Source organism: Cicer arietinum, chromosome 6 (assembly GCF_000331145.2).
Source record: "Cicer arietinum cultivar CDC Frontier isolate Library 1 chromosome 6, Cicar.CDCFrontier_v2.0, whole genome shotgun sequence".
Classification (NCBI taxonomy): domain Eukaryota; kingdom Viridiplantae; phylum Streptophyta; class Magnoliopsida; order Fabales; family Fabaceae; genus Cicer; species Cicer arietinum.
The window spans coordinates 28,143,319-28,171,087 of NC_021165.2; the positions used below are offsets into that span (position 1 = coordinate 28,143,319).

Consider the following 27,769-nt stretch of genomic DNA (forward strand, 5'->3'; position numbering starts at 1 on the left):
AAGACAAAGGTCAGATAATATAATAAACTATCCCAGTGTTTGGCTCAAACACAACGATGGAAGGTATAAATGCAATGTTGATGCTTCTTTCTTTAATCTCTCTAATTGTGTTGGCATTGATATCTGTATTAGAAATGATGGAGGAAATTTTGTTTTAGCTAAAATAGAATGGTTCACACTCATCTGCTCAATAACTGAAAAAGAAGCACTTGGGGTTATTAAGTGCTTTATAGTGGGTCCATGATCTTAAACTTACATCAGTGGATTTTGAATTAGATTCAAAGGGTGTTATTGATAATTTTTATTCCATCAAGGAAAACAAGACCAAATTAGGTACTATTATTTATGATTGTCGAGCTATTTTCCATTCACATTTTAAAAACTTCAGAAATTTGCATGACATGCATTTAGGTACACAATTATTTAATGTGCACTTTATAAGTTGAATAGCATGCACACATTAAAAAAATGTAAACAACATTTAATGGATGTTTTGATAATTTATAACAATTACTTAAATGAGTGAGTGACATTGAAAGCAACTTACCACATGAACGTTGGAAATATCACAAGATTTTATTGTTCGATGTATGTTTGAATCGTTCAAGTTACTAAAAAACAATAATATTTCGCAGACGTTAATGGAGTGTGTATCAGTAGTAGCCTCCTTTCGATTGACCATCTATCTTATAGAGGAACCATGCAACATGTACATCGAATCAAACTAGGGCTTTCATTTTTTGTTATTATTTACCAAGGTCAATAATAGTCTCTTTCCAAGAATTTTGAATGGATAAATTTGATTTGTTCAATGGAGGAAGCACATGAAATTAAATTATTTAAGTTGATTTTAATTTGTTGAAGAAGTGTTTCATTCGAATGAGATGTAAACAAGAAGAAAAAAATGAGAGTATTAATGAATTAAGGGAAAATATTATTAAATTAACTATTCATCTAATACTCTTAATACTAGTCAACTCTTTATAATTTTATTTTCTACTCAATATTTTTTAGTACTTGGTTTTGAAATGGAGTTTACTGCATAAAAACTAATTGTAGATTTATATTAAAGTAGGTGTGGAATTTTCATAAAAATATAATGATTTTTTTTTTGTCTATAGTGGGTGTAAAACAATTTTATAGTTCTGTCAATATTTTTTTAATAGATAAAATATTAAATATCACCTAAAATTTACACATTCAATTAGAAGATTTTAGATTCGAGTTTGAGATAAGATATTCAATTTAGCAATATCAATGATTTATTAGTTGAATTGGAACTTAAAGACTATGTCTATATTCTTTAAATATGAAAATAATAAAATGAGATTATTTCCTAAAAAAAAAAAAATAATATCCCATGTGGTCAAGTGAAGTTATGTAGCATCCCTAGCCAGCGACCTCCTACTAAGGAAAAAAAATGTTCCTTTAGCTGGTCGCACCTCCAGGCTACGACCTCTAAGTAGCCCCAAAAAGTAGGGCATTTTGGTATATAAATTACAAAAAGGGGTATTTTGGTTCAAAATTTTAAAAAATGGGTTGTTTGGGTTGTTTGAACTCCTAAGCAAATTAGGAACTCAAACAAGTTATAACAGAAGATGGATTATCTGGGACCATTTTTTTGTCAGCATTTCTATATTATTTTTTTCTCTATTTTTATCTAAAAACAGTTATTTTCACATAGATCTATTGTTTCTTCCTGTGTTGTCGTTATCTTGTCAACTAAGTATGACATTGTTTGGTTTTACTATCTCATTGCATTATTTACTTTGTTTAAATTTGATAGATTGACTTTGATCTAAATCAGGGTGGGGTGGATAACTCAACTGATTTGAGCTAAGGAATAAATAATTGGAGGTTCTAAGTTCAAACTCGTGTAAAGGAGAATTTTTTTAACATAACAACAAAATATTAACTTTGGTTGTTTCAAAAAAAATAAAGATTTAATTGCAGTTTTGATCCCTTATTTTAGCTAAATCAGGAAAATACTCCCCCCATTTTATTTATCCTCAATTTTGATCACTCAAATAGAATTTTAATCCAAAACTTGATAAAATATTATTTTTTTTTTTGCACTTTATTTAAGCCACATAATGCCTCAAGATGTCGTGGTGCAATAATTGTACCTGAGATCTATTATCATAAATGGTGTGGTTTAAAAAAATGACACTTCATCAAGTTTTGGACCAAAATTGGAGAGAAATAAAATTAAAGGACTATTTTTGTGATTCAGCTAAAATAAGAAGACCAAAACTACAATTAAATCAAAAACAAACTTTGATCTAAATCGAATTTGTTTAGAGACTTACTTGTATGTTAAAAAAAAAAGTTTAGATTAAATTATGATATTAAAGGAAAACAATTAATTTTATTTCTCTAATAATTATTCATATTAATTTGGTAACAAAAATCTAGACAAACAAAAATCTTCAAAAAGTTTATGACATTGACAACATACTCCAACTCAATATATTTTAAACACAAAATTATATTTTTGTCTTTTATCTTATTTAATTATAATATGTTAATTCTTTTTTCTTTCTCTAATTGATCTTTTATCTTTTAAATACACATGTTAAATTTATTAATTTATTTTTCTAAAAGGAAATTAAAAATTTTATATTAATTTTCATTCTTCATGGTGCTCATATTAAATCCATAAAAAGATATCAAAACTCAAAATTAAAAACCCTAAATTTAAAATAAAAAGAAATTAAAGAAATACATTCATTCACTTCAAACTCATCCCAAAATCAAATAAAATGCTTAGATCACATGAAATTCAACACTTTGAAAGAACACAAACTCCCAATTTCATAAAAACAAATTCCAGAAAATTCTCAAAACCCAAAAACAAAATATACGAAAATCTCCGCATCCATTTTCCAAATTTCACAAAACCCCAAGGAAAAACAAAATTTGAATCAAAAGTCATAACTTTCAAAACAAACCTAGCTAACCACAACAAAAACAAAATCAATCAAAAGCAATAGCGACCTTCCTTGTCCTTCAAAACATAAAATCCTTAAAATAAAATAAAATATCAAACAATTACAATTAAATAAGATAAATAATTAAAAATATTATTTTACTTATTTTATACATGTCAACTCATGTATTTCTGATAGAGAGACTCACATGTATAAAACAAATAACAGTTTGATAGTGTTGTGTATATTTTAAAACAAATAACAGTTTTATAGTGTTGTGTATATCTTTTTAAATCCTTAATATGTATTCTTAGAGTATCCACAATAGCGGTTTTCTGTTATCGATATCAAATTGCATCTCATAGATACATATAATACATTTATTATCTTTACTAATATAAATACTTAATAAATAGGTAATTCCTTCAAAAAAATTTATTTTCACTTATTTGCAGTATTGGTCTTCTTAATTGAAAATTTAACGATTTTTGTGTATTTTTTAACTAAAAAAAAAGTAATTTAATATATTTTAAATAATATGACATGTAATATAATAATATTTAATAATTTATATTTATACAATTACAATAAAATATCTAAAAAATTTATTTTTAATTTATAAAAATTATTTATTTTTTAAATTTAATCACTAATATATAAATAATTAATTTACTTACATAATTCTACGTCATAAAACCGTATGACACATTATTTAATTAATAACAAATAAAACTTTCATGATATAAAAAATATTATAAAGATTACATGTACTCCCTTGTCCTAAAATATATATAAATAATAATTAAATAAAATAGGTATATTTAGTATTTTAAAATTAAATACATTGAAAATTTATTTGATCAATGTTTATATTCTAAGATGAAATAATATATAATAAGACAAATGAAATATTTTTTGATTTTTTTATAAAAGATGATAAATTAAAATTTAATTTATAAAAATTAATGTATCTGATTTATAATATAAATTAAATATATTTTTATGATTAAATTTAAATTTATTATATTTAAAATAAAATAAAAGTAAAAATAATAATTAAAATTTGAAATATCATATTGAAAATTAAAAACGAATATATATTATTTTTGTATTTGTTTATTTGTTTTATTTATATTCAATTTCAGAGGTGTAACGTTTTTTATTAAAAGGATTGCAGGGAGGATTAGTATATATTATTGAAAATTAAAAAGAAAATATAAAAGTTCAAACTTCGAAGCAAACATGTTGTTTTTCCAAGGTACGATGACCCCAGTTCTAATTACCCTGCGCGTGTCCTCCTCAAGCACTATATCTAGCCACGTCATTCAATTTTCCCAATACCATTATTTCTCATAATTTTCTTTTGTAGGTTTTGAACACCTCCACTTCCACTAGGATCCACCTCATTCGGCAACTTGTGTGGCATTTAGTTGCTCGTAGTCCTAAGATAAATGTGGATGATACCTCTACTAGCAATTGAGATTGTGTTGATTAGGGTGATCTAATCTGCAATGTTGTTGAATAATGCATCCATGAATGACTTTTATGCTATTTTTAAGGAATTTTATAGCATGTTTGGATATCACCCTTGTTTTATTGTTCTTGGTCAAATATGTATTTTTACGATGTGTAATTGATCTTTATTTTTAATTAAATTCTACGAGGTAGAAATGAATGTGTTGATTAATTGGCTAAATATGTTCAACTAGATGTTAATTTGAAGTTTATGGTCTTTCTATTCGTTAAATCGTGCATGTGCTACTTATGGATGTATATGGTGTCATGATGCAAACATCTAGTTAGTTTTGTCCTCTCCTCTTTTATAAAAAATATCCATTAGTACATAACTTTTTCTACATAAAAAATGTATATTAAATAAGTGGATTATGTCTTAATACATTAAATAAGAATCACTTGACTCTAATTAAATTAAATGAAGTTAGAACAATTAAAGTGACACTTGCGCAAGAGAGATAAACACTAGTATTAAAAACACATCAAAAAGCACGATCTAATGTGTTTATCGTTCATAATGATTACATAAAGTAAACATTAAATATTACTTCCTCTGTTCTTAACTATGATATATTTTTTTTATTCTTTATTATAAGAATATTTTTAAATTTTCATGTGTATTAATAATTTATTATAAAAATATATTTAATTAGTTTATATTAAAAAAACATAATTTTTCTCTTATGATATCAATAATTATAAAATGATTATATAAAAATAATACACTTTTGAGCTAAATTTAATATTACAAGTATTTTCTTATTATACATAAACTTTGTAAGCGGATCGTATAATAAAAAATAGAGAAAATATATTTAAATATCATTGTAAAAATGTGTGTTACGAGTAAAGTATCACTTTTTATGTTCTAAAGTGAGTGATACTTAAATAAATTAAAAATCTCTAAATATTTAATTTATTTATAAATAATATACTTTTTATAGAGATAATAAATCACAATATTTAGATCATTGACATATTTTTTATATTTTTAAAATTAACTTTAATTTATTGATTTGTAGTTTTTTAATTTAAATATAATTTTTATATTAAAATTTGTAGTTTAATTCATTTTTATATAAATATATCTAACATAAACTATTTTTTTATTTAATTTAATTGTAAATAAAATTCAATCAAAATTAATTTTTGACGCGCAAACAAAACATCATGGAAAGAATCTTAAACCTCCATTATTTTGTGGCAGGGATTAGAAAACACTTTCCTCCACCTATAAAAGGCCACTCCACCCTTTCACTTTAGAACCAACCAAGCATTACAATCACACATATAAAAAATAAAACAAGAACACAAAAAAAAAATGCCTTCTTCTTCCACAACCATAGTTTCCAAATGCACAATCTACCCCGATCAAAAATCATCAATAAAACCTTTAAAACTCTCTGTTTCTGATCTCCCAATGCTTTCATGTCACTACATACAAAAAGGTATTTTACTTTCTACACCCCCTTATTCCTTTGAAAACCTAATTTCCACTCTCAAACACTCTCTTTCAATTTCTCTCTCTCACTTCCCTCCTCTCGCCGGTAGACTCACCACCGATTCCGACGGTTACGTTTACATCACCTGTAACGACGCCGGTGTCGATTTCATTCACTCCAAAGCCAAACACTTAACACTAAACGCCATCATTTCACCTTCTCTTCTCGATGTTCATCCTTGCTTCAAAGAATTCTTCGCTCATGATATGATGATTTCTTATTCCGGTCACAATAATCCACTCGCCGCCGTTCAAATTACCGAACTCGCCGACGGTGTTTTCATAGGTTGTACTGTTAATCATTCCGTAACTGATGGAACTTCGTTTTGGCACTTCTTTAACACGTTCGCCGCAGTCACTAAAAACGCCGGCGCCGTCAAGATTTCAAACTTGCCGGATTTTACAAGAGATACAATCTTCAACTCAAACGCCGTTCTACCTATCCCCGCCGGCGGTCCTACCGTAACGTTCGACGTCAATGAACCTCTCCGTGAACGCGTCTTCCATTTCTCTCGTGAATCCATTCAGAAACTCAAACAGAAAGCAAACGGTTACAGTAACAGCAACGGTAACGGTTTATCAGATCCAACGGAGGAGATTAAAAAACAAGTAAACGACAGTTGGAAAAACGTTACTTCTTATGGGAATGGGATCGTTAACGGTAAAGGTAACGGTTTAATAGATCCAACGGAGGAGATGAAAAAACAAGTGAACGACGGTTGGAAAAACGTTAATTCTAACGGTAACAGTAACAGAAGAACAAACGTTAGAAACGAGATCTCATCGTTTCAATCGTTATGTGCACAGTTATGGCGTTCTGTGACACGTGCGAGGAAATTAGATTTTTCCAAAACCTCGACGTTTCGTATGGCGGTGAATTGTCGTCACAGATTAGAACCAAAGATGGACGGGTTTTACTTCGGTAACGCGATTCAAAGCATCCCAACCGTTGCTTCAGTTAATGAAATAATCACGAAAGATCTAAGGTTCTGCGCTGAGCTACTTCATAAAAACGTGGTAGCACACGATAACGCTACGGTACGCCACGGAGTAGAAGATTGGGAAAATGCACCTAGGCTTTTTCCACTTGGAAATTTCGATGGTGCTATGATAACTATGGGTAGTTCACCGCGTTTTCCTATGTACGACAATGATTTTGGGTGGGGTAAACCTTTGGTTATTCGTAGTGGTAAAGCGAATAAATTTGATGGTAAAATTTCTGCTTTTCCTGGTAGAGAAGGAAATGGAAGTGTTGATCTTGAAGTCGTTTTGGCACCTCAAACTATGGATGGACTTGAAAACGACATCGATTTTATGCAGTATGTTACTCAACAAGTAGTGTGAGTGAAACCACATGTATGATCTCGCGGTTAAGTTATGATGATTATGAGTTGAGGATGAAACAAACGGCATACGACAATAGTGGATTGGATTTGGGTGTCGTTTTGAATTGTTGGGTCAACGTAGGTTCAAAGATGTGGGGTCAGTGTTTTTAGGGACTGTTTGGTTGGTTTGGTTGACCCTACCAATATAGTAGTAATGATTTTCTGTACGTGATTTTCATTGCTTTTTCACTTTCCAGGTGATTAATAACAGGAAGGGAAAGTAATAATGATATTTGATAAATGAAATTGAAAATAGAAAAAGAAAATGTGCTGTTACTTCTTTTGTGAGGTTGTTTTTTTTAAGGTAATCCTAACAAGCGAACTTATAATTTATAAACAGTATTTTATTACGAGTACAAGGGATAATAAAAATTCATTCATTACAAAAAGTCACCTTTGAAGGGCTGTCCGATCCACTAAATATTGTCAATCACACTAAAGGAGATATCTTCTTACGATTCTTACCTCTACAAATCTAACTGAAAAGATTGAAATTGTTTTAAACTTCATTGTCCCACTCTATATATGAAAATCCGGCCACTTCCATAATCTTTTGGACAAGATGCAAATACACACCAATCCCACTTATTACCCCACCAACAACCCATGTATGAGACTTTAGCATCATGATGAATTGAAGCACTGTAAAGTTGTGGCAATCATCAAGCCACCAATCCTTCCAAAAAGATATGTTTTCACCTCTGAACCAATTTCAATCTAAATTACCCTTCCTTAATATTGAGCATAGATTCCACATTAAGAATTTTAGCATCTACTGCATATGTGTAATTAATAAGTCATTTTCAAATAGTATACTACGGTGAGTCCTCTCCACAACCACCTACAAAGTAAAGACAAGTTGAATAAGTGCATTTGAAAGCGTCTTAGAATCATTATGATACTCCACATGTTATCTCATCCCATAAAAATTGTGTCATTTGGCCTCTATCGTTTCTTAAAAAAAACTCGATCTCTCTTTTTCTTCGTCCATTGGATGAGTAACTTAGGATTATTTTTTAATTAGTAATTATCCTTTCAAATTATTTTATTTTTTTATTTAAATAAGAAGCTCTTTACATGTATTTAAAATTTTCTTAGTGTTCTATTTTTTATTTCTTCGTTTGAATGAGATGTTTAGTTTATTTGTCATCAAGGTGTAAAATTATTTGTTTTCTCGTCTAAGTGCGGTGTTCACAAAGATAACAAGCTATTATGTCGATACCATACTTTAAATAAAGAATTTATGGAGATTGTCACCAAGTTCAGTATTGTCTCAGTCTTACATATGATTTATTAGCATGTGATTAAGTTGACAATGTTAAAAACCACCTATAATCGATATCGGTCAAAACTAACAAATATATTTTTTTCTTTAAAAAACGAATCAAATTAAAGACTATAAATTTTGTATTATTTTTTACCAATGGTCATATGCGGAAGAAATTAATTTAGTTAAGATTAATATTTCAATTTGATTATCTTTCATTAACTTCTAAAATCATTATGTGTATTTTTAATTAATTTCGATATCAAAATATAGATAAAAAATACGTGAAAAAAAATTAATTTAATTGTTAACATTAAGTTTTGGTTTAATTATCTATCATTAACTTATGAAATAATTATGTGTATTGTTAACGTAATTTTTGTTTTTTAATTAGTTTTAATATCAAAATATAGATGATAAATGTTTCAAAACATCATACATTTGCTTGTATTATTTCTATTTACACTTGAATAAAACTTATTTATTTGTAAAAATAAAAAATTGTGTCATGTACGTACTATAAGATGTCAAATTTTAGTTCTTTCTTAACCTCGAATCATTTGTAAACTCCAATTTCCACCATCCTTAGGGATGAGAATAGGCTAGGTCGTTCATCAGGAGTCTATGACCTGACTTACTTATGATTTAGCCTAGTATGATCTATTTAATAAAAAAATTAGACTCGGGCTATTTTTAAAGTCTATTTATTTCAAATAGGTCAGGTTGAGGCTTATAAAAAAACCTATTAGGTCTGACAAACCGGCCTATATATATTTTATTATTTATTAATGTTATTTTTTATTATTATATTAATAATATTATTTCCTATTTTAAGTTCTATCAATTTGACAATCACTTAGTAGTCATTCAATATTCGGTAGCGATTCCATATTTGTTAGTCGTTCCATAATCAATAGTCGTTCTATATTTATTTGAGAGGTAATAATGAATGCGTTTGTTTCAGAAAAGAATTTATTTTTTTAAATCAAAAATTATATTTTAGGGTTTAAAGGATGTTTGTTTCATATTTTTTTAAAATCATTTTGTTAGAAAAATTATTTTTTGTTTAATATATATATATATATATATATATACATTGATATTGGTATGTGGAGAGTATCAATGTGGTATGAGTAGAACATTTAAATGTTTTAATGTGAATAATGCTTTTAAATAGGCTTCCAGACAAGACAAAACTTTTAAAAAATCAGGTCAGACTGAAAAGAAAAAACCTATGATAGACCATAGACCAAACTTAAGCCTAAAAAATTAATCGTAGCTCAGACTCATACCTTTAAAGTTTGAACCTATTCCGACCGCTAACCACCCTCCACGTCAAATCATATAATCCTTCACCTCCAACCAAAAAAGAATAACAACCTTAGATGATCCCCCTATTTCTATCTCTTATTAAACTTAAAATCTTTTGTTAAACTGTCATTTACCAATACATTATAATTTTAGGATATTTTATTAAGAATACAAAAATAAAAAAATAAAAATAAATTTCAGTAGAATAATTACTTTATAAAATATTGAACGCATAACTTTTAAAATAATATTTTCTGTTTTTAATCTTTTAATAAATATCATTGAAACGTATGTTAATTTTTTTTAATGATTTATTTAAGATTTGTGTGGCAATATTGCCGATAACGATATTATGGATTGAAAATGAGGATAAAGATTTTTTTTACGATAAGAAGAAAAGAGGATAAAGTTGTGGATAAATGTGAGCGCATTTATAATTGAAAATTTATATAATAATTAAAATGTGAGCGCATTTATAATTGAAAATTTATATAATAATTAAAATGTGATGTGAAATTAAACCACCAGAGGCTACAAAATGGTCAAGCAGCCAAGCTTTTGTGATGCTCTGTTTTATTTGAACATGTCCCGTGGTGTATTATTTAATTGTTGTGATTATTTCCAACATGGATGCAACATCTAAGCTGTTATATTTACTATGGACCCTTCATGAAAAATCAAAAGAAAAAAAAAAAAAGTAGGTCTACTATTATAGTTTGTATACGTAAATAATGAAAAATATAGTTCAAATATATGAATGATTTTTGCAATTTTACATTTTTTAGCTTTTAGTCATTAATTTTTTTTTGTTTGATTTTGATTATTGTAATTTTTTTTTGTTTGTTTCTTTATATGTACTCTTTAGTTTTAATTCTTGTAAAATTAGTTTTAATTTTAGTGGGAATGATTTTTTTGTAACAGTGTCGATCACTCTGATCGACACTATCATTTACGACATTCTCGTCCCTCTTATCACCATTCGTTCACTTCCACTATCAATTGAGCACCATTTGTTCACTCTCATTTTCATACATGATACTTCTTATCCCACTAGCTTAGGGAGTAGTTTCCATCTTTCTCTTATCTTCTTCAAACTGATGAGCTTGCATAACTGAAAGATTCGTGTGATGATTCAAATGAGTGATAACAGTCTTAACCTAATGCATCCTAAACCGCTCAGTTGCAATAAAATGTAGGTATTGAAGTATACACATTCAATTACAAGTAGTATAAATAAATATCGTTCCCACAAAGATTGATTATACCGTTAATTTCAACATTTTTCTAACACATTCAACTTTTTTTTTATGAAAATAAAAATATAACATTTTTGGGGTAACAATTTAAAGTAAAATTGAATCTAAAATTTTCAAATGCATTAATGTCATTTATGGGTTCATATTCACGTCCAATCATGTAATAATTTATAGTTCATCTTTTGTTATGTGGAATAAATAGTAATCATAATTATTTTAATGTCCATCACTTTTCCAAGCATCTTGACTTAATCCATATTACACAAACAATTCTATCTTTTATTGAGACAAATTCTCAATTTAATATTTTGATGAAAACAAACAAAAAGTTAATTAAGAATGTTAATTATGATTCTAAATGTTATGTTAATTTAACTTGTGTTTTTGAGTGTATTAATTTAAAGATAAGATTTAAACAAAGCAAATAAATCAGCATAAAAATGCAACAAACTGAACAGACAAGAATGGAGAAAATTATAACAAAATCTGGAAAACAGAGAATGTTCTCCAATTTGAAGAATGATCGTCACAGCTTCAAGAACAATCAATCTCCACTATTTAAAAGAAGTTTTAGCCTCTAGATTTTACACATATATCATCAGCACTTGTCAAGGAACAAATTGAGATGATCAGATTCAAAGAAACTACTCGAATCACAAAGAGAGAAGATCACGAATTAGCAAGACCAGACATATCTGAATATTCTTAACAACATCGTGATCATTTTGGACAATAGTGTAACATCAGTCTCCAGATTGATAAACATTCTCCAGCTTGTTACACTTGATCTTAAGCAGCAAACATCTTTCTCCAGAATGATACGAACATTCTCCAGCTTACTGATCATTATTCTCCAATTTTGTTACATCATTCTCTAGCCTTATTTCATCATTCTTCAGCCTATTTTGCACGATTCAAAAGACATTTTTAATCTGAATCGATTAAGCATCTCTCTAAGAGGTTTATATGCACAAACAAAGGATTGTCTTAGTAAAGAATGAAGAAATCCAAACCAGTCAAACAGAACTCAAAAGTGTTCAAAGACTTGAATATTTTTAATCATATAAATTAGTCTTTGGTCAAATTTGACACATGACAGCAGAGCACGTCCAACAACTCTTTTTGACTATCATTAAACATCCTAAAGCCTATAAAAGGAAGGTCAAGCTCAAGGAAAAATCAGAGCTTCAAGTACTAAGCAATTCATTACTCATTTCAATCATACTTGAATTTCTCTCACTCACATACATTGAATCAATTCTAATTTTTCTCATTCGATTCATAGAATCATTCTCGTGTATTTTTTTGTCAAAGAATCAAAACTCAAACAAGTGTTGAGCCTTCTCAGATTCTAACAAAACAATCCCATCATTATTATAAAACTCGAACTATAAGAGTTTAATATAGTTTGGGTAGATTGTAAGAAATCCTATCAAGGTTGATAGGTGACCTGATTGAACTCCTTTATGGGTAGAAATGTTTTAACTTTGTAACAGATCGAGGTTGATTTGAGCTAGGTGCTGTAAAACTAAGAAGGTTCTTTGTTTTGAAAACTTAGTGGAAAATCTCACAGTTGTGAGGACTGGACGTAGCATGTGTTGGATGAACCATGATATATCCTTGTGTGGTATATCTTCCCTTATCTATTTACTTTCAATATGATTTATTATAAAGTTAAATACATTAACTGAATTTCTGATTTTAACTAACCAAGAATTTTATCCGTTTTCTATTTTTACAACCAAAATCAATCTTGAGTTATTTTCTTAAGTTTTTAACATGAATTTTTAAAAGGGTGAATTTACAATTCAAAACCCCTTTCTTGTAAATTGACATTGCTACTACAATTGGCATCAGTGCTCGGCCTCTAAAGTTGAACACCTAACAAGTGTTAGAGAAAAAGCAATATGCCTTTTTATAGATTTTGAACAGACAAGAATGGAGAACATTACTAACAAGTGTTCTTCATCTTGATGTATTACAAGACTAAATGTCCCTTGAACAAAAGAGAACCGAATAAATTTTATTTCAAGAAGATATCAATGATGGTGACCTGGGATGATTCTGATGAATCAAAAACAGAGGACCCTGAAGAAGCCAACTTATGTTTGATGGCAAACTCTGAAGATAAGAAGGTAATAAATTCTGAACTATGTCCCTTATATGAACAAATTAAAAAAGATTTTGATAGCTTACTTAATGATTCAAATTTGATTGTTAAAAAATGTAGCTCTTTAAAAGAATAAGTTTTAAAAGAAAAAAGGGAAAAAGAGAAAGCTCATGTGATGATTGATGAACTAAAAAACATCATTCATAACATGTAAGAATCTCATTTTAAGGAAACTGATGAAATTGTAAACCAAGAATGTTCTATGATTCCAAAGGAGAACATTATTCTTAAAACAAAAATGAAATTCTCAAACATGACTTAGGAAACTTTATCACATCCATTGAAACATTTCAAAAAATTATGGGATCCCAAGTAGGGATATTTGACAAAGCTAGAAAGGATGACATCTAGAATATGACAGTTATTTCTAAAGAAGTTCATATTGTAAAAAAAATTGGACATATAGAATATGCCTATTATTTCAAAAAAAAAGTTGAAAAATTTAAAGTAAAAGGGTCATTTAAACCCCAAGAACGTTTTGCGAACAGACAAGAACATTCTTCTCAAAATTTCAAAAAAATATAACGTTTTGGACACAACTTCAGTAAGAAAATGCCCTTTCTACTTAAAAATTGGACATGATGAATCACAATGTTATTTTAAAAAATCAAGTATAAAAAGAAAAACTAAACCTCAAGGACCCAAGACAAAATGGGTACCTAAAAAATATGTAACATTGAATACAGAATGGTTCACGAAATACCAATAAAAAGTCATGGTTCTTGGACAATGGTTGTTCAAGATATATGATAGTAGATAAACAAAGTTTTATGTCCTTCATAAAAAAAGATGGATGATTAGTAACATTTGGGAACAATGATCAAGCAAAAATCAAAGGTAAATGTGTCATATGTAATGAAAATTATGCTACAATTATAAATGTTCAATATGTTGAAGGATTGAAACATAATCTTCTAAGCATTTGTCAACTTTGTGATAATAGTTTTGAAATTATTCTTAAACTAAACATATACGAAGTCAGAATGACAAACTCTGGTGAGATTTTATTTTCTGCATCTAGAAAGAAAAATCTTTATGTTTTATACATTGAAGAATTACCAGTTGAATCATGTTTCTTGTTCATTAACAAAGACAAATGGATATGGCATAAGCGAACTGGACATGTGAGTATGAAAACTATTTCAATTTTATCAAAATTAGATCTTGTAAGAGGACTTCCTAAAATTAACTTTGATAAGGATAAAGTATGTGAAGCTTGTGCAAAAGGAAAACAAGTTAAGAATAGTTTTCATTCAAAAGATTTTATATCAACTAAAAAACCTCTTGAACTACTTCACATTGATTTTTTTGGTACTATCAAAACCACTAGCCTATGAGGTATGAAATACGGGTTTGTTATTGTTGATGATTTTTCTCGATACACATGGGTACTATTTTTAAAAAAAAGGATGATGCATTTGATGCTTATAAAACAATCTATAAAAAATTTCAAAATGAAAAAGAATTCGATATAACATATGTGAGAAGTAATCATGTAGGAGAATTCATAAATGTGTCTTGTAAATCATGTTTTGATGAACTTGACATCTCTCATAATCTATCTTGTGTAAGAACTCCTCAACAAAATGGAATTGTTGAACAAAAAAATAGAACATTACAAGAGATGAAAAGAATAAATTGAAAGAATCAAATGTTGAAAAGTATTGATGGGCTGAAGCTATCAATACTTCATGCTACATTTTGAATCGTGTATCCATAAGGGAAATCATAAACAAAACACCCTATGAAATCTGAAAAAAAAAGGAAGCAGAATACTTCATATTTTCATATCTATGGATGCTACTGCTACATCTTGAATAACAAAGATAACTTAGGAAAATTTGATGCAAAATCATACAAAGTTATCTTTTTAGGATATTCAACAGAATCTAAAGGATATCACATTTTTAATTTGAAAACTAAAACTGTTGAAATAAGTATGCATGTATTATTTGATGAGTTTGATGATCTTGATTTAAGAAAAAGAGATGATGAGGAGGAAGAACAATCTGGACAGTCACAACAGATTGTTCCCCAGGAAAAGAAAATAGATAAACAATCTTCGTTTCAAACTCCTCCTAGAAGTTGGAAACTAATAGGTGATCATCCTCAAAATCAAATTATTGGAGATATAGCTTATGAGATTAGAACAAGGATGCAATTTAAAGATGATGTCAACAACAACATGACAATGATATCCCAAATAGAACCAAAATCCATCAAAGAAGCCATAATTTATCAATCTTGGATTGAAGCAATGAAGGAAGAACTTCTTCAATTTGAAAAGAATGAAGTTTGGACTCCTATTCTAGATCCACAAGATCAAACAATCATTGGAACAAGATGGGTATTTAGAAACTAGTTAGATGGAGAAGGTAAGGTTGTAAGAAATAAAGCAAGGTTGGTTGTTCAAGGTTATAATCAACAAGAAGGTATAGACTATGATGAAACATTTGCTCCAGTTGGAAGGTTAGAAGCTATACGAACTCTTCTTGCATATGCATATCATAAACTTATCAAACTTTTGCAAATGGATGTTAAAAGTGCATTCTTAAATGGCTTTTTAAATGAACACGTTTATGTTCATCAAGGTTAAAAACCAAATCATGTTTTTAAACATACTAAAGCTTTATATAGATGAAAACAAGCTCCTAAAGCATGATATGAATGATTAAGCTCTTTTTTGATCAAAAAATGGATTTTCCCGAGGAAAAATTGACACAACACTTTTCAAGAAAACAAATAAAAATGATTTACTTATTGTTCAAGTGTATGTTGATGATATTATCTTTGGATCAACTAATGAAAAAATGTGTGAATTTTTCATATCTCATGCAAAGTGAATTTGAGATGAGTATGATGGGAGAATTGAGGTATTTTCTTGGATGGCAAATTAAACAACACAAAGATGGAGTTTTCATATGTAAAAAAAAAAAAAAAAAAAGAAAAATAAATAAATAAATATATATATATATATATATATATATATATATTTTTTCTTTTTCTTTTATATATATATATATATATACACAATATATATAAAGGATCTTTTAAGAAATTATAAAATGAGTGAAGCCAAAATTTTGACTACTCCCATGCATCCATCTTCTTCATTAGACAAAGATGAAAATGGAAAATTACTTTCTGAAAAAGAATATAGGGGAATGATTGGTTCTTTACTTTATTTAATTGCAAGTAGGTCTGATATTGTATTTACAGTAGGATTATGTGCTAGGTTTCAATCTTCGCCAAAAGAATCTCATTTAACAGTTGTAAAAAGAATTTTTTTGTTGTTGTTATCTTGTTGGTACTACTGATCTTGGCATTTGGCATGACAAAGGTTCTCATTTTGATTTTGTAGCTTACTGTGATGTTGATTATGTCAGAGATAAGATCGAAAGAAAAAGCACAAGTGGTGCATGTTAGTTTCTACGAGAAGCATTAATAAGTTGGTCATGCAGAAAACAAAACAAAATTGCTCTATCAACCACTGAAGCTGAATATGTCTCAGCAGCAAGTTGTTGCTCCCTAGTTTTATGGATCAAAAATCAAATTGAAGACTTTTTCAGTAAATTACTTTCCTATTCCAATTTACTATGATAATACTAGTGCCATTAATCTCTGTCTAATAATCCTATTCAGTATTCCAGATCTAAACATATTGAAATAAAACATCACTTTATTATGGATCATGTGAATAAAAAGGAAATTGAATTAATCTTTGTTGATACAAAGAACCGGTTAGCTAACATTTACAAAGCCTATTGTTGAAGAAAACTTTAATTCAATCAAAGAAAGATTAGCAATCAATGAAAATCCAACTCAAAATTGTTAAAAACTGAAACCAGATCATTTTGTTCATAACGAAGAACTTTCTCCGTTCGAGTCTATTTTTTCAAACAACTCAAAAATGTTCTTTATTATTTTCATTATGAAGATAATTCAAAAATCAGCTTTTGAACCTATACCATACTCATCAAAAAGTAACGGGTACCCATGCCTATTACTGCCACATCATCTCCACTCTCCTCATTCCCAATAACTTCTGCCCAATCAATCAAATCCCACGCTTGGCACTCTCTCCTCTCACAATCTATTTGCAAAAGTTCAAAATCGTTCATCTTTCTGCACTAAACAAAAACTTCACACTTTTTTCTACAAAACATCATATCTCTTTCTCCTTCATCCTCAGTTCTCGTCTTCTCAAATGGTGAGTACCAAGGTATCATCACACAAGAACCCTCAATCAAGAATACTATTACCATCTCCTTCACCATCACCATTACCTCGACCCAGACCAACATCTCCACACTCTTCTTTAGAGAGAAGATTTTTTGACAACTTGTCATTGTCCCCAGAGTCCAGCCCCCATTGATTACACTTGTTCCACTCTCCACCATTCTTCCACCCTTATTCCAATGCACAACTCCCTCGATTAGTCAGACTCAACCCAATCTTTAAAAAACACTCAACACCCGTTCAAGCACTTCATCTTCTAAACGAATATCAATGTAAATATTGGCATGTATTGGCACCTCAAAATCAAAAACATAGACTCAACAATTTATACAATTTATGATGATGAATCTGACTCTACGCCATCACCACAGATTCCCTAACCAAAATCTGCCACTTCATCACAACCCTTCGTACCCTCAAAATCCCCAACATCCCAAAAATTCCCTTCCAAGGTGATACCACCCAAGTCCATCCCATCTCAAACTAAAATAAAGATTCCGACATCCAAATCCTCCTCAACACTCTCTCAATTTCTAGCCTCTCAAAAATTAAAAAACTCTAAAAAACTTGCTAAGAAAACTTCAAACCTAGAATGTTCTTTGTCCAAACCATCAACCCAAGAACGTTCTCCACTCAAAACTTCAAACCCAGCACCCACAAAATCTTCCAAACCAGCAACCACCAATTCCTCTACCAAACCACCCTCTTCCAAAATCATCATTCCTCCCTTAATTCCTTCAAAACTTTAGAAACTTTACAATGACAAATGGGCTCAAAGACCAATTGGCATTGGTCAGGTTTTCATTTTTGAAAACCTTTAATATGAAGGTACCTCCATTAAACACCACAATGATGCCCTTAGATATACTAACTTCCTTTAAATATCTGATTGTTTTTATCCTGATGTCATTCGAGCCTTTGCAGATAAATCACTCATTGTTTCAAAACTAAAAGGCATTGAAATGCGCTTGAATCCTTTCATTCTTGCCAATATCCTTCAACTGCCATCTAGAGGACCAACAATTTATAGAAAAAACTGGTATTCAGCCTTAAACATTACCAAATAGGAAGTGTTTCAAGAGTTGTTCATTGTTGGATCCACAAATTTCTTCTCAGCAGATCTAAAACCCCTTTGTAAGAATTCTAATAACATCAGTCATCACTCCATACTACCCCATTATGGAAGTCACAAATATGTTTATGATAATGACGCTTTAGTCATCTATCATCTTCTTCATTGCAAGAAGTTGAATTTGCCCACCTAATAATCTACCGCATGATTGCTTCCATCAACAAAGACTACAAGAGAAACATTGTCTCATATGGTATGGTTTTCTAAAAAATCTTTAGATATTTTAATATCCCTTTGATGACAGAATCATCTCGCATTAAAATATCAAAATTTTCCTCCAACAATATTTCTCACATGAAACAACTTCCATCCATCCCACCATCACCCAAAGCTACATTCACTCCACCTACCACTAAAAGAAAAAGATTTGTCTACACCTCTACAATCAAAACCAATGTAGAATAGCCAAAAAAATCAAGAACATTCTCCGTTTCCACAAATGGTTCCCCTTTCTCCAGTTCTACAAAATCTTAATCCATTACTTGATCTGGTAACCGCTGCAGTTTCTGCCTCTCAAACTCTCACCACTCCGTTTTTATAAAGTGATATGTGTCATCCACTTCAAATTAAGCACAACTCTCTTATGTCACCAGCCTTCGTGTCACCCCAAAAAAACCAGTTCCTCCATTTTTGGAATCAGTTAATATCTGCTCTTTTAAGATTCAGACATTCTTGGTCCATTAGTGCCACAAAATTCCGCTCCTACATGCTCCCTTCCTCAAATTAACACTTCATTTGCCACTTTATCATCTTTTTGCACCACCGCAACACCCTGTTAGAATACCCATTTATCCACTCCCATCGAAGATGATCAGCGCCCATTCAAAAGAACAAAGATAGAGAATGAAACATCCAAGACTTACAAGAAAATCCCCAAAATATTTGTTGTTCTTCAGACTATAATTGCTAGACAAACTCATCAGGACAAAGAGCATGCTATTTTGAGGAACTGGATGGCTAACCAGTTTGCTCCAAAGCTAGGTCTTGAGCCTCCTCTACCTAATCCACTTCCAACTTTTCCAGAAATGCCACAACCGTCTCTGTCTTCATCATCTGAAGGATCTTCTTCCCCATCAATGTCTTTCTGAATTAATTGCATTTATTCTCCTATTCCTTTTTGCCATGACAAAGGGGGATAAGTAATTCTTAGATTTTAAGTATATTAGAACCATGTGTATGACTAAAATATTATTGTAAAATTAATGAAAATTATATGTTGGTTCAAAAGATTAGCACATATTGAGGAGGAGTTTTCAACTAAAAGCTCTCTATGATTATTATTAGAATCAAAATTAAAATCTAAATTAACATGTTTGTTATCATCAAAAAGGGGGAGATTGTCGAGACAAAATCTTAAATTAATATTTTTATGATAACTAAACAAAAGTTAGTTAAGACTTATAATTATGATTCTAAATGTTTTGGTATTTAACATGTGTGTTTGAGTGTGTTAATCAAAGATAGGTACCAATCATTTTAAAACAGATCATATTAAAATGAAGCAATCCCATTTAGAGAAACAAATAACGTTCTTGACAGAAATCTGTATAACGAAGAATGTTCTCCACAGTTCTAAAATAACAAAAATGATCAGATTTCTAAAGAAGAGATTAGATCTATTAGTTATAATATGTTCTAGAATATCTCCAGAAATATACGAAGACTATTTCAGTATAAAAATCACTCCAAAGGATAAAGACAAAAGTTATGCTTCCTAATTCATAAAGCAAGATCATTTTAGAAAGTAAATTGAAAATTCCAGTTCAATGGTCGATCTAAAACTAGTTTATATAAAGTGCCACTTTTTATTTTAAAAGTTGATTATGTAAAAAATAAATTAAACATAATATAAAAATCTGATATAATAAGATGCTCTATTTATTCGTCCACATACCAAATTATCTACACATGTTTTTTAATAGTAACAACTTTCTTCTTATTTTTTGTCAGTTTTGTCTTAACTCTTTGTTTTTTTTTAAAAAATGAACTTGATAATTCAAATTTCGCTTAAAAAGTAAAAAATATTCTGCGATAGAATCTCAACCACACTTATTATATTTGCATGTGATCAAAAACATTAAAAAGAAAATTGAATAGTAGAGATTTCTATTGGACTTCCTGCGATGAAAATTCCATTAGAAAGAATCTGTTCTCCTTAAAAAGTATGACAAAAATATCAGTTGATATCTTAATTAATTTTAGATGTAATTAGAGAAATGTTTTTAGGAAGGAACCAAAAATGTTAATTTCTTAAATACTAGTTTACTAAATGGTAGGACATAAATTGTTGGTATGATGATAGAGACATGGATAGGTGATTCAATGCCTCTAATTTATTGGACCCAGGGAGTGTGACAAAAAACCGACCAAATGAATCCAATTGGCTATTAAAATATAAACTGAATTTATGTAAAAGTGAATTATGAAGCAGATTCATTTAACAAAATATATATTTTTGGACTATATAGTACATCAATCCTTACCCTACCACATTAACACATCAACTCAATTACAAAAATGTATATACAACTTTTCATTGCTTTTGTCGTGACTCTACTAATTCCGGCTTTAACATCACCATTCGATTTGGAATATGTCACGCTTCAATATTCACCAAACATTTTCTTGGGCTTTTTTTTTTTAATTTTATTTTTTATATTTCTAATAAAAAATTACTTTTGAGGTGGCAAATCTTATTAAAGTTAGGGGAACTATCGATTCACTGATGATACATAGTAAAATTTTCGTTTAATTTATCTATTGTGAAATTCTAAACCTAAATTCAAGTTACAACGAATATAAGCGAAATTTTTAATTATTTTAATTAATGTAAATGTTGTTTATATTTTTGTTTTATCATTGTACGAGTAGGTCAATTATGGTTGAGTCTAAAAAAATGAATAATTAAAAAAAACTAAAATAATTATATGAAAAATTATTGTACAATTAAAATATGATATATTTTTATATAATGTTTTTAATATAACTAACTTTATAAATTCTACTTAAGCATAAATATTTTTTAACTACATGTGATAATCTTTTTATTTGTTTTTCTATGTGTTTATTTATAGCTTATTAGCTTTTTAGTGGTTACTAGTGTTTAATTGAAAAAATTTAAGTTTATTTTTCAAATGATGTCTCTTTTTGAAAGGTTTGTTCTATTTTTTTCTCCAACTTTATCTTCTATAGCAACTTCACTGCGTACTAGGTATGAACCATTTAGAGAAGATAATAGTTTGAGGTGAAAAGTAAATGTGAAAGGGTAGCTATTTATATTATTGGAAAGGCGGTAAAAAGGGAAAAGTAAACTAATAGCAAACAATGTTAGTTAAATCGAGAGTTATTTGCACGATCTCGTTAATATTTTACATTGGTTCATCTTAGAGTTGTCGGTTAGTCGAGTGGAACATCGACCATAGAAAATCCCTTATAGTGTAGACGATGTTGAATGGACGATACAACAAAATTTGTTCACGTCATAGTATCTCAAGTGCATGAATCTATCAAATATGACAGAAAAAGAATTTGTTTATGTGTAAAAATATTATAAATGGTTAGTCGAATTAGGAGCAGTCAAGATGATCATGGAGCAACTAGGAATTAGTCGAGAGCGAAAGAGTTGAGTCTTACTCAGTCATTTTAAGTGTTATTTAATTTACGTAAATCAAATTGAATTTAAAATTAATGTGAACTAGTAATATTAATGCGAACTAGTAATTTGACGCATAGCAACCAAATTTCCTATTTCGGTGAAAACACCAAGTTAGAGGAAAGTGGCAGGCAATTATCAGAGCCAAGTGAACATGAGAATTACAACTAGATGCATAAACTTTGAGAAGTGGAGAACCATATATATCTTTCAACTATTGTTACTTTTATAGTATTTGAATTTATCAAAATTAAAGATACATCCTCAAATGTCTTTTTTGTTATTAATTTTAAAGATCAAATTGACTAGCAAAAATGATAATTAAATTAGTTAATTGAGGACCCACTTAAAGATAAAAATGAATAAGAAAAGACATATTTAGGTTTGTTTCAGTAATTTTAATACAATTAAAAATTATTATAACAATACTCATATAAATCTTTCTCATTTTCATATAACTTATTATACTAAATACTAAAACTATTTCTCTTTCAAACTTTAGTGCATGCAATTGCCTACACTACCAACTAAATGGGTTCATCCCTACTTGCAATATTACTAAACGCAAATCACAATCTCATTCATGATCATGTAAAGATAGTCGATTGAAGAGGTTATGGCACAATCTTTAATTGACTAGAAGTCGTGGCTGATAGGATTTTTCTTAATATTCAATATATAAATATTTATTGTAGTTATTATTTCAATTCATCAATTAATAAAAAATTTATCTTTTATTCGCAATTTATCATTTAATTAGTTTTTAGCTAGTACGTAGATATTGTTCATGATCACATAATTTATTACTCTTTGGAGTAGTTATAGAATCTACAGTCGAAGAATAAAATTTCTTCTTTTTCGTAATCGTTTGAAACAAGAGAATCGTTTGTTGAGTTTTTTACTCAACTCCGCTACTAACTTTCAAGTTTGTAAGCAAAATAAAATATTTTTAATAATTCTACATTTATAATTGTTCGATTGTGTAATTTTTTTCACATTATTTAATTATAACTACATTTTTTTTCTTTACATTGTTTAATATTCTTGACATTATTTAATTTACATTGTTTGACTGATGTACACAAATTTTGAGATAAACGTTTTTATTTTAAATGAGAGAGTTTTAAATTAGGGGTTTTCCTAGAATAATTTTGTTGAAGTCAATTCCAAGCAAAACAAATTCAATGGGTTGGGCTTGGGCAGCCTTGTCGGTTGTCACCATATAACTTCCACATGTGTAATTTTTCTTATTTGAAAGTCCTTCACTTGTGTAATTTTTTTAGATGACTAAAATTAGTAATTAATTGAATTTAAATCTGATTCTTCAAATTCTTTTACCTTTAACTTAAACCAATTGAACTATCCACTCGTCATCTTCTACGGGTGTAACTATTGTTGCTTTTGACCAAAAACAACTAATGTTGTTCACCATTATAACTTTTCATACAACAATGTATTTCTATCTAACATTGATATGTGATCACCATGATATAACCTAACAAAGAAGTATATTATTTTATACTATGATGTAAAATTTTATATATATTTTATATGTAAGTGTAAATAATAACGAACAAACCAAAAAGATCTAGGTGTAAATCTCTTCCACAATATTACGAATTAAATCTTAGATCCTAGCTTGAGACTCAAAAAGGATATTTGTAGTATATGGTTTGACCAAATTTATTATAAGTTTTGAGACAAAAAATTATATGATCTAAAGATAAAATTATATGTAGTTTGATTTAGTTTGGATGACACAATTTAAGTAAATCAATTTAATTCAATTATAAGTTGTTTAATTTATATCAATTTTTGAATATCTAAATTACAATTGTAAAAAAATTATATTAGTATTACAAATATTTCAAAGACACAGTAAAATAGTATATTTGATACAAAAATTAATATATAATATACAAAAAATTTACATTACAGAATATCAATTATCAATTATGTTTGAAATATAAGAAATAGAAACAAAAATAGATTAAATTAATAAGCATTATTATAAAAAAGTTAAAAACCAATCAATAGTATATAAATGCAATATATTATACTAATAAAAAATAAATAAATATTTAAATTTATGTTTTTTTTTTATGAATAGCTAAAATTTATGTATATAATTTGGTTTAATTTGATTATAAAATATGAAACCGATATTCAATTAGATATGTGCAGTTTTTACAAAATAACAAAAAAAAAAAAAATCAATTTTATGCGATTTTTAAATTTTTTTAATTAGAAATGAACATATCCCATATTCATGTGCCATGATATTTTTTTTATAATCATATTAAGACTGTGTATGGTTGATTTTTAAAAAAAATTAAACCATATCCATTTTATAACCAATATATGGATTTAGATTTGTAACCAAATTCATTATTTGGTTTAAAATCGGTTATAAAACCAATTGTAAAATTGATAATTGTTAAATAACCGATTTCTAATTAAGCATCCTATTTCAAAAAATTCATTTTTAAAATTTATTTTTTCTCAAAATTGGTTAAAATTTGATTATTTTTTAAGATTTATTTTTTTTAAAATCATTTATTCATAGTTTAAAAACCTATTATTTAAAAAAAAATGATTATTCATTTTTAAAAATCGATTATTTTTACAAAATGAAAGCTCAATAAAAACATACATCAACCATACAATTGTTTTCTCTTGTGATTAAAATTGAACATGTTCAATTGCTTATAATAACTTGTGATTAAAATTAATTTATTACTAACTTCATTAATACCACCGATTCTGATTCATACTAGTTCAATAAATTGCTTATTACTAAAACCCTAGAAAATACAAACACTTGAAAGTTTGTTTTCAATACCGAGATGGACACCACCACCACCACAAGATTTAGTAAATTTAAAATATCTAATATATTTAATATATTAATTTTCATCTTGAGCATTTATAATTAAGTTAAGTTTGAGCAATATCTAAATCTCAATATCATTTCCAACCTAATATATTAATATAACATTTTGAAAAAATTCAAAAAAAATCAGTAATTTAAGAAATTATATTTAAAATATTTAGTCTATCATATTTTAGTCTTCCTCAATAAATATTAAATATCTTAGTTAATTAACTAATTATCATACAATATGGTTGGTTAGTAATAAGTAGAGCTGTCAATTTGACAAACTCACTAATTATTGGGTCCAACCCACATGTTAGAGGGGTCCAAAAAATTCATAATTAAAAAACCTTTAAAATTTTGTGGTCCTATAGACCCACTTTTTTTAAAAAAAAATGATTTTTTTTTTTAAAAAAATTTCGAGAAATTTTTTAAAATTTTTTGAGAAAAATTCTATTTTAAATTTTTCAGAGAAATTATTTTTTAATATTTTTCAAAAAAAAAAAATTTCAAAAATTTTTTAAGAAAAAAAATCTCAAAATTAACAAAATATTGGAGCCTATGAGATGGCAAATTCCGAATCATTTTAGAGTTTTGGAGATTTAGAATTTTTGGGAGTTGAGTGGATAAAAATAAAATCTAAATATAAAACATAAGTGAGTATTCAACCAGTTAATAAATAAACCGAATTATAACTATATTATTTTAACCGAATATTTAAAATAAATTTGAATCCGATTTTAGATTTAAACCTCAATAACCGAATTTTTTGCACAATACTAATAATAATAGTATAGATATAAAAGGTTCAATCCAAATGTATTATGGATCCACCATAAAAAGTCTAATACAAATAAAGCATACATGTCCAATATGAGGTCCAACTAGGTAAAGATCCAACATAACATCTCATTGTCTCTCACAAACTTTGATGAAATATTTTGCGCAATTTATCAGTCTTTTTGGAGAAGGAAAAACCTTTTGGATTGACAAATGAACGAGGATTTTGGAAGGAGGTGATTCCTTAAATATTCCTTATGTGCCTTGGTAATCTGTAATCACACAAACATCAACATTACTTGTTGATTAAAAAAACAAACAACATTAACTTCCACTTCCCAAGTTATCGCTAAAAAACAACAACACATATTGCCTCAACAACTATCTTAATACCTTCATCGCTACTCGAACTTTCCTAGTAAAATAATAATAATTAATAATTAATAATTAATAATTAATAATTAATAATTAATAATTAATAATTAATAATTAATAATTAATAATTAATAATTAATAATTAATAATTAAAATAATAATAATAATAATATAAGAATAATAATATAAGAATATTTAAAATTTAAAATTTAAATATTCAAATACTTCAAATATATTAGTTTAATAAAAAAATTACTAGTAAAAAAAGTGAATTCAATATCAATGATATATTTAATTAAAATATCAAATATATTACTTAAATGAAAGAAAAAATATATATTTTGTTATCCTACATCAAAAAAAAAAAATAGTATTAATACATGGCACAAATTTGATAAATAGTATTGATCCCTCCATCCGTTTTAAAATGATTGAGTCATTAGTTCATTTAAAATATATTAAGAAAATTGTATATAGAGAATACCACTTTACTAAATCATCCTTATTAATTATTTATTCATTATTAATGTCTTAAATGTATAGTAGAAGATAATATGAGATAAATAATATTAATTAAATGATACTCTTAAAAAAATGTATTAGATATTAAAAAACTTATTCATTCATTTTAAGACAAATTTTTTTATGTTAATTATTTTGAGAGAGAGAATAATAAATTCACAAAATTACATTTAATCTTTTATCTTATTTAGTTGTAACAGTTTGAATTTTTATTATTTCTTTCTGAATTGGTCATTTATACACAAAATGATTCTTTTATTATGTTTTAAAAAAATGCTGATGTTGCAACCAAATCAGAATACTTTTTAATAAATTTTCTTAAAATAAAAATTAATAAAACTATCATCCAGTATAGAACAACACTCCACCACTCTTCACACCATTCCAGAAACCGATCGAATCCCTCTTTGCCTCATCGTTAACCTTCTTTGAACCACAAACCTTGTAAAGCAATTGAGTATGAGGTTCTTGATTGAACCCAACAACCTCGTACCTCAACTAACAACAGCTAAATTGTATTCTTGCAGTTGCGACGTTATAAGAAGGTAAATCGCGGTGTAATAATTAAGAAATCCCTTATTTTTTCACAACATGTTTCGGCTATTTTTAGATCTGGGTTTTTTGTGTGGGATGTGTGTTTTGGTTCTTGATGAGTTTGATAGGTTTATGGTTTCTTTTTTTAATTTGAAAATTTTAATTTAAATTGTTTTAATTTTTTTCTGGGTTTTTATGAATAAAATGATGATCGATTAAGGTGGCGATGAAGATGATATTTTTGTTAATTTTTATTTTAAAAGATAATCTTATGTAGTTTGATATATTAGTTTTTTTTTTAAACAAATCAATTTGAATATTTTTG

At 28.0% G+C, this 27,769-nt stretch overlaps 1 protein-coding gene across 1 annotated transcript; it reads left to right on the forward strand.

Moving 5' to 3' along the window:
- The first annotated feature begins 5,688 nt into the window (after positions 1-5,688).
- On the forward strand, positions 5,689-7,614 carry LOC101493121 (uncharacterized acetyltransferase At3g50280). The gene has a single exon (XM_004506726.4). The coding sequence runs from the start codon at positions 5,767-5,769 to the stop codon at positions 7,288-7,290; it is 1,524 nt and encodes a 507-aa protein (XP_004506783.1). The 5' UTR covers positions 5,689-5,766; the 3' UTR covers positions 7,291-7,614.
- The last annotated feature ends 20,155 nt before the right edge of the window (positions 7,615-27,769 follow it).